Source organism: Sinocyclocheilus anshuiensis, unplaced genomic scaffold (genome assembly GCF_001515605.1).
Source record: "Sinocyclocheilus anshuiensis isolate Anshui unplaced genomic scaffold, SAMN03320099.WGS_v1.1 scaffold100, whole genome shotgun sequence".
NCBI lineage: Eukaryota > Metazoa > Chordata > Actinopteri > Cypriniformes > Cyprinidae > Sinocyclocheilus > Sinocyclocheilus anshuiensis.
The window spans coordinates 1,337,680-1,347,339 of NW_015555725.1; the positions used below are offsets into that span (position 1 = coordinate 1,337,680).

The 9,660-nt window shown below is 35.4% G+C and overlaps 1 protein-coding gene across 1 annotated transcript in view; it reads right to left on the reverse strand.

Annotated features, from left to right (window-relative positions):
* LOC107672601 (ARF GTPase-activating protein GIT2-like) overlaps positions 1–9,660 on the reverse strand; it is a 25,910-nt gene that overhangs the window by 5,417 nt on the left and 10,833 nt on the right. Inside the window, exons 13-18 of the mRNA XM_016465856.1 lie at positions 8,837–8,948; positions 8,600–8,742; positions 8,369–8,518; positions 5,851–6,120; positions 1,459–1,541; positions 1,042–1,233 (exon numbers count right to left, since the gene is read on the reverse strand). Coding sequence (XP_016321342.1) covers positions 1,042–1,233; positions 1,459–1,541; positions 5,851–6,120; positions 8,369–8,518; positions 8,600–8,742; positions 8,837–8,948 — 950 coding nt within the window. The remainder of the gene's footprint in view (positions 1–1,041; positions 1,234–1,458; positions 1,542–5,850; positions 6,121–8,368; positions 8,519–8,599; positions 8,743–8,836; positions 8,949–9,660) is intronic.

Sequence of the window (9,660 nt, forward strand, 5' to 3'; positions counted from 1 at the left end):
CACACACACACACACACACACACACACATATATGTATAAATTATAAATTCAATATTATAAATCTATACTGTACAGTATATTACTAAAGCTGACAAATATAGTCTAAACTACTAAACTATCACTCAGTGGACACTAGTCAGTCTGATACTAAATCTTGGATATATTGGCTTATGTTTCCCATATTTATCATATTATTATAACTTGATTTGCCGTCAACACTAAAATTTGTGTAAAAAGCATTTATTTTCCACCCCTCCATGCTGCAAAAAGAATCTAAACATTTTTATTAAAAAAAATATATATTTTTACTATAGTGAATTAGATATTAATTCAACACATTTTCAAAATGATGTCATTGTGGTACGATGTTAATTGTTGGTAACAGTTGAGAAGGTAAAGGTTGGGAAAAAAAAAAAAAAGTGCTAACTTTTCATGCTTTGGTATTATGTTAGATTTCATCTGAAATATCTAAAAGTTCTCACAACTAAAAACATGGATTTGTGTCTCTAATGCTTTAAAGGGATAGTCCACCAAAAAAATTAAAATTCTGTCATCTTTTACTCACCCTCAAACCTGTATGACTTTCTTTCTTCTGTGGAACACAAAAGATGATACTTTAAAGTATGTTGGTGACCAAACAGTTTCAGTTCCCATTGACTTGCACTGTAATTCTTGTCCATACAATAAAAGTCAATCGGAACCAAAACTGTTTGGTCACCAACAATCTTCAAAATATCTTCTATGTTCCGTAGAAGAAAGTCAGTCATACAGGTTTGGAATGACATGAGGGTGAATACAGAATTAATTATAACAGATTTTTATTTATTTTTTTGATCAAATATCCCTTTAAATTAAGTAATGCGAAAACAATTTGTACCCTACTCATGGAATGTGCCAACGATTTACATGTGAAATTGTTAAATATGTGGCAGAAGTTAACAAAAGCAAGAAGGGAATTAGATTTATTTTAACCTCAGATTTATTGCTGCCAAATATGAAGAAATAGGAGATGGGAGATGTTGACATTGGATGTCCTCTCACCTCTCATGCTTGTTCTCCTGCGCAGCCCTCAGCAGTTCCTGGATGTTCTTGGTGATCTGCTCAGTTTTATGGATGACGTCTTCAGTGCTGGGCAGACTGGGGTCAGGCTCACATTCGTGATCATCCAGCTCGGGTATAGAGCCACTGTCTCCCATCCAGCCACTGCTGCGCAAACGACATCTTCGGCCAAAGCTGCAGAGAGGGAGGACATAATATAAATGGAACCAAGGCGTCAGGGATGAGTAATGCTTGATGCACAATTACTTGATGCCTTTAGAGCATCATTAGTGTGTTTCCTCACTTTACTTGGCCAAAAGTGGAGGACAGGCAGTTCTTATTTTCAGAGGGAAAAAAGACTGGTTTTGTTTGCCAGCAGGATTTGAGCCAGGAGTCGTAAAAAGTAAAATGGACACATACCCGGAGTCGTCCAGATCAGATTCGTTGACAGTGTTATCGTAGTCGCCATCAGACACACTGCTCTGCTTGTCAAATTTGGAGACCTAAAGAGACAGGAAAGGATAGAGTAAAATAACACAAAACACACAATGAAATTGCTGTGATGGCATTGGAAATATCAACATGTCTTGTGGTTCATATGAAATTAAACTGAACAATCTGCATTAACTGAATGGTCAGCAGAGTATAAGCAAGCTTTTAGTATTGAGATACATTAGATATTTCAGGCACTAATCTTTGAGAAGCATCACAGCATAACTATCTTCAACATTGATAATAACTAGAAATGTTTCCTGAGCACCAATTCAGCTTATTAGAATGATTTCTGAAGGATCACGTGACACTGAAGACGGGAGTAATGGCTACTAAAATTCAGTTTTGCCATCACAGGAATAAACTACATTTTGAAAATATTTGAACAGAAATCATTGTAGTAAGTTTACAACTGTACCTTGAATGCACTTTTGAATCCAGTGGTAGGTCATCTGTTTTGAAGCAATGACCAGCATATGCAAAAATTAAAGTAAACTAGCTATTAAACAACTTGTGTGTCCTTAGGGGTTAAACTCAGGATTATAATTGAATCTAGATCATGGCCCTGATCAGTGTATTCCTTCATAGTGTAGTAAAGCATTTACAGTAAAGATATTTGACAGCTTCACTGGAGCATGATTCACTGTGCCAAAGGATAATACGGTAATGGGGTCAGATGCCAGCATCACTCTAACCTGGGGCATTACTAAATTAGTGTAACAGAGTATTCTATCAATTTCTTGTCAGGCAGCACCAGTCTTGATGCTTGGAGAACCGCCACATCATGTCAGAATAATCAAATGAATGTTCCACAATCACTTTTTATGCTTCTGCTCTCCACACGTCTCCTTGTACACAGGTATGTAAAAATGCATCGATTTGTGATGTATTGATCTAACAATTTAAAAAAGTTTAATACAATTTAATAATCGATTATATTAATAATGCCCGATGTACTGCATTGCAGATTCTATTCCATACACAATATAATTGTTAACATTCTCAGCTGTAAAAATGCCAGATCCTCGGATGACTTCAAGTGAGGACATACACTACCATTCAAATGCTTTTTTTTTTCTAAAATAAATTAATACATTTATTTAGCAAGAATGCATTCAATTGGTCAAAAGTGACAGTAAAAGTAATTTTAAAAGATTTATTTTCCAAATAAATGCTGATCTTTTGAACTTTTTATGAATCCTTGTGACTCCACAAAAACATTAAGCAACACAACTGCTTTCAGTATTAGTCAAAATACATTTTTCTTGAGCACCAATTCAGCATATTAGAAAGATTTCTAAAAGATCATGTGGCACTGAAGATTGGATTAATGGCTGCTGAAAATTCAGCTTTGCCATGACAGGGATAAATTCTATTTGAAAATATATTAAAATAGAAAATATTTTATATTGTAATAATATTTCACATTACTGTATTTTTGATCAAATAAACACGGCCTTAGTGAACATAAGAGACTTTCACAAACAAAAATAATAAAAATAAAAAAAAACTTACCAACACCAAACTTTGGAATGGTAGTGTATTTAACCGTTTGGGTAAAAAAAAGGGAAAGGAAATTGATTAATTGTCAGATCAATGCATTAACAAAAAAAAAAACCCCGCCATAAACAAGGCCCAAAATGCACGCACACACTCAGTGACAACAGAAACATGAATCTAAATATGGCTGCAATCTGCACGCACAAAAGTGACCAAGCTAATCCAAACCATTTACATATCAGTGTTTCATAATTGTGTATTTCTTCTTTCTAGTCTCAGCCCAGAGCACGTAGCATTGCAAGACATCCTGAAGAGATGAGTGAGCAGAAGCAGTAGCAGCAGTGGACAAGCCCTGAGCAGTGCATCCTGGGAATGAAGACACGAGCCATGAAATGTATGTGCTATCTATGAGGATGATGGTGATGATGAAGGCAGAAATACGTATCAGTTGAAAACAGCAGCCCCTGGAGGGTTGGTGCAGGGACTGTTCATGCATGGTGATGCGTGGAGCACAACAGGTGTAAGAGGAGAAGGGATGGATGGGAGTTGTGGAGGCAGAGGATGAGTTTGTGAAGGAGGGTGGAAAGGAGGTAAAGGGATCCTGGTGCTTCGGTCCGCTCCCACGATGAACGGAGCATGTGAGAATGTACTTAACCCTTTGCGCACTCTCATCCCACAAACAGGATGGGGAGGATGAGGAGGAGGAGGGGAGGAAGGGGAGGGAAGAGGAGGTGGCCACAAACACACCCTTTCCGATCTAAAAAGGGGTGCAAATTAGACTTAAGACAGAGAATGAAAGACAATTGACGAAAAAACAAATGCAAAATTCTTAAAATACTCTGCTATGATGGAGAGCCTGGACTAGAGAACAAGGTGATAGAGTAATTTTGACTTTTGTAAAACAGCATGTCATCAACAGTAACAATCTAACAAAATAGTAGTCTGTCAATAGTAATAATTTGGTAACATTTCACAGTAAGGTTTGATTCTTTACCATTAATGCAGAAGCTATCATGAAATTACAATAATCTAATTGAATATTAATTTATACACACTACCATTTAAAAGTTTGTGGTTGGTAAGATATTTGAATATTTTTGAAAGAGGTGTCTTATGTTCACCAAGGCTGCATTTATTTGATCAAAAATACAGTAAAATAGTAATATTGTGAAATATGATTACATTTTGAAATAACAGTTTTCTTCTAGAATAGTTTTATAATGGGTTTTATTCCTGTGATGGCAATGCTGAATATTCAGCAGCCACATGATTCTTCAGAAATTATTCTTATATGCTGCTCAAGAAACATTTATTATTATTCTCAATGTTGAAATCAGTTGTTCTGCTTTATATTTATATGTAAACCACAATACAGTTTTCAATATTCAATGATGAACAAAAGGTTCGAACGAACAGCATTTTTTTGAAATAGAAATATTTTGTAACATTACATTTATTGTCCAATTTGATCAATTTAATGCACTTTCTAAAAGTATCAATATTATTATTAATTAATAAAATTAATAATATTACTGACCCCAAACTTTTGACTGGTAGTTTATACCAATACATTATTAACATTATATATCAATATGTGACCCTGGACCACAAAACCAGTCATAAGGGTCTTTTTTTTATTATTGAGATTTATACATCATATGAAAGCTGAATAAATAATCTTTCCATTGATGTAAATTGATGTAATATTTGGCAGAGATACAACTATTTGAAAATCTGGAATCTGCGTGTGCAAAAAAATCTAAATATTGAGCAAATAGCCTTTAAAGTTGTCCAAATTAAGTTCTTAGAAATGCATATTACTAATCAAAAATTAAGTTTTAATATATTTACAGTAGGAAATATCTTCATGGAACATGATCTTTACTTAATATCCTAATGATTTTTGGCATAAAAGAAAAATCAATAATTTTGACCCATACAATGTTTTTTTGGCTATTGCTACAAACATACCCCAGCGACGTAAGACTGGTTTTGTGCTCCAGGGTCACATATTAGTTATGTATTATGAACAATCATGAAAAAACATTTTGAAAGGACCCAGCACAAACCCAGTGTTGAATAATAATGACTGATGAATAAAGTTTGAACAGCTGCAACATTTACATGTATTGGAAAATAATCAATTTCATTAATAAGCAGTAAAAGCGATGAAAAGGCATAGGGTTAAAAAAAAATTTTAATATCAACATGCAAAAGGTCAATGAAAAAGTGAAAAAGGAAATGAATATAGGAACATACATTGTAAAAAGACAACTGAAAATAAAATACTGGGCATTTTACATCAAGATGAATTTTGTGAGCTTGAATAACTGTGACATGTACAACAGATATTTTTATGGTTTAAAATAAAAATCACTTTATCTCAGTAAATCCCAATTATTGAACACAGGTACAACATTATCAGTCATACTGGCCAGTAAAACACAAAAAATTAGCTAAGTGCACCTTCACCTTCTAGCTTGAAATTAAAAATTAAAATTATATGTACAAACTAAGTTACATAAAGCAATGAGAATGAGACTGTGTGACTTATGCATTGAGTTGGCCATAAAGACATGTTTTGTATCTCCCAACTGACACAGGAAATTGAAAAAGGGAAACAGAAAATATGGTGAAATAGCTGCTATGTGAGCCAACAGGATACAAAGTGAAGAAATACATGGAGTAGTCCAACACGTGTATTTTGGAATCGCTCATAAAGTGCTGAGAATTGGAAATGCACCATAGCATGCTGCAACTTTTGAAAAGGAAGGTGAATAAAAAGGAAGGAGAGAAGGTGAGAGGCAGGTTTTTACTTACATAGGTTGGGAAGGGTTGCAGGGTGGGGAAGGTCTCCTCCGGGTAAGGGGTCTCTCCCTTGGGGAGAAAGGGCTTCAGACCAGAGCCGGTTTCATACATAGACATTGGGCGGCTCGCCTGTGCAGACAGGTGGCGTTTCAGGGCAGAGGAGGAGGAAGAGGAGGAGGGACTGGAGGGATTGGGGTGGTCAGGGCCGCCGGGGGCCTGATAGGGTTGTTGAGTGGAGACCTGCCGCCTGAGAGAGCTGTTCTCGCTTTGCAGAGACTGCAGCTGAAGAGAAACACGAGTAAGCCAGAGAAACGCAGAGAAAAGCAGAAACTGTAGCAAAGCTGAGCTTACAAGAAAAACTCTTAATCAATATTTAAATAATGTTCAGTTTCAAAATTCCCACCTAGAGTGTCGCCAACTACAGGCCTACACAATTTTTATATTTGCCTTTTCCATTTGATAAATACAATTTGTATCAAAACAATGGAACGGATTCAGATAAATTTTTTCTCCTAATCGATATTAGAGTTGTTATTCAGAGAAACCTCGCAGCTCGAGCTACAATGCAGCTTTTTCTACTCTTTCAGTTTATATGAAATATATTTAATTTATATTTATATATTAATTTGTATCTTAACACAATTGTAAGACCTCCATCCAAAAGTATGTGCTTTTTGTGTATGTGTAGTTTCAGTTGTTCATAAATTTTTGAATACATTTTAGTACAACTTTTTTGTAAATGATTTGTTCGTGAAAATGTTCGTATGCAGATTTTATGCACAAATTTGTGTGTAAACATTCTTAGTGAATGAAATCCAATTACTAAATTGTAGTGAAAAAATAATAAAAATGAACATCATATTTTCTATTTAGTTTGATGAAATCGCTTTCAAATCTGGCATATGAGAAATGAATATTATTAATACTAATTAGCATAATATCCATCTTTTTAGAAGAAGATTTCTGATCCATGAAACTGCAGGGGGCTTGTGATATTGTAATAAAAAAGCAAATTACAAATTAAAATTCGTCAAATTTGAACAAATTTACTTTTAAATATTTTTTATTTTAAAACCAATTTAAAATGTTCTATAAAATGAGACATTTACTTATATCTTATTCAAATAATTAACTGTTGTACTTCAAAATTATGATGAAAAAATAATTACAATCAAGTTCAAGGAAACCATTATATGGAGTTGCTCGATAAATCCAAACTTCTTAACAGCAAAAAGTTCAGTTTAGCATGCAGGCACTGGCAGATGCAATGTCTAGACATGCTCACAGAACAAGCGCAAGTTAGACATGCTTAAGAGTCTACAGAGAGAGAGAGAGACAGAGATTCACTCTGCAGCTCAGAGAAAAGCCAAAGAGCTCGAGTCAGACACACTGGCTAGGATCAGAAAGGAAATGCGGAGAGTAACAAAAAGCCTAAAGACTTCACTCATGATAAAATGATTTTGCCCATTTCTATTTTTACCCAGTCAGATGTTCATCCAATGCAAAGCCACACAGTTTATCATACAAATGTCACAATGGCCTAATTTTTCTAAATCACAAACATTTATAATAGCATCCGAGAAACATCATGTATAACCTTTTGTGCAGGACATAGATATAATCCAAAACCACTTTCAAATCGTCATACATTTTAAGCACTAAACTAGTTACATGTTCTTTTATGAGAGGACTGAAAGTGGTAAACAGTCAAAACCATCCATAACCAAACCTTTAATATACATCAATCACCATTTTTGGCTAGAATTCAATTAGAAATGTCACAGGAAAGCTGGAACTGTCATTTCTTTAAATGCCGGGCCATTTAGGGACTGACCTTATTTTATATTTGAGAAAACATTACTAAACAATTAGAGTTTGATTTATGGATGACTATATTAAACACACTTCAGTGAGTGTGAGGAAATTCTCTCCAACTAAATTACAATTTATCATCTAACAGAATAATCCTTAAATGGGTTTTAATGTCAGTGTGAAAGAGAAATAAATTATATTTTAAACGATTTTCACACTGAAATGACAATAAAGGCCCGAAAGGCTCCAAATTCAATTCATAATAATTGTTTTATAGTCAATCAATTTTAGCTCTGATTTGTATTCTGGAAACCCTTGTATAATGTAAATACATATAGAACACAGCCAATTAAAATGAGTCATGCTGATGCAAGAGCCAACTTATAAATCAGGTTTGTGGTTAGGGAGGATAGCATGCCAGCTAATCATCTGCATTCAAATGCCAAACAGTCAGTATGTTTTGGTTTCATGTCTCTAATACTGTAGGTCTTTTCCAGTGGTTTAGAGGTCAACGTCATGCTGGTTATTTGAACACTACAGCAGGTATTACAGTATTATTGTGACATCAGCATTCCAGGGGATTTTAAGAATCTTAATCTTTCAGTCAAATTTGCCCCCTCACGTGCGAGAAGAGGTGCAGGTGTAGGGGTTAGATAGTCTTGCTTTGTTTAGCTGCTCTGACCAGGGCATTCAGCGCTCACTGCTGAACCTCTGGTACCTTTTTCTGCATCAATCTCAGCTCCTCACTCAGATTACTGTTGGCCTTCATCAGTGTCTGAATTTTGGCCTCCGAGGCTGAAAGCGCATTTTTCACCTCCAGAAACTCCTGCATGGAAATCGGTCCATCGGACAGATCAGAGTCCAGACTCTGAGGAGAAAAGTAGCAGCTGGGTACACTGTGATGGCAAGAATGGCACAAGACAAAGTTCCTAAATCTTTACAGGTCTACCTTAGCTCTGTCTGCTTTGCCCACTCGTAAATCAGTTTCCGTGTCCTCATCAGATGCCACACTGTCATAGTCTGGCTGGTCAATTTCCTGGCTTTCACTTCCATGACGACTACCCATACTTTTGAAGAATACATCAACATTGTCTATGAAAAAGTAGACACAACAATCATGAAACATCAATAAGAACTTTAAAAGAAATCAAGGCGTAAGGCTGGTGTGTCTGTATGCAGGCTGTACCTTTAGGACTTGAGACTGAATTCCCCTGCTGGCGTCGCTTTGCATCACTTAGAATATCAATCACAAGTGTGGCAAATTCATGAGCATTAAACCTTGCCAGCTTTTGTCTTCCCTGTCAAAGAAATTAAGTGATGATTTCATTGCATGTTCATTGCCTGAACAACTAGTTGGTCTTTACATCACTTGCTCACCAATGGATCCTCTGCAGTGAATGGGTGCCGTCAGAATGAGAGTCCAAACAGCTGATAAAAACAACAATAATCAACACATTCCAGTCCAATCAAAATGCTCTTTATATTTAAACATAAGCGGTTACACTACAAAAAAAAAAACATTTGCAAGTTTTAGAACTCAAAAATAAGCCGGTTTAAAATCTAAATATACTTTTCTATTATTCTGAAATGCCCGGATTTGAAATTGGGAGAACCTCTTTATAAACTAAGAAATGTAATATAAAAATCTGAAACTGCATTTCATGACCCCTTTAATAGATAGATGTTCATTGATGGACTGGAGTCGTGTGGATTACTTGTGGATCATTGTGATGTTTTTATCAGCTGTTTGGGCTCTCATTCTGATGGCACCCATTCACTGCAGAGGATCCACTGGTAAGCAAGTGATGCAAAGCTAAATTTCTCCAAATCTGTTCTTTTCTGATGATGAAGCAAAATAATCTACATATTGGATGGCCGAAGGGTGAGTAAATATTCAGTAATTTTACATTTTTGGTGAACTATTCCTTTAACTTGATATTCCTTAAAGGGGTGGTTCACTGTTTTTTTTCTAGGCTTGATTGTGTTTATGGGGTGCAATCTAACGTGTTA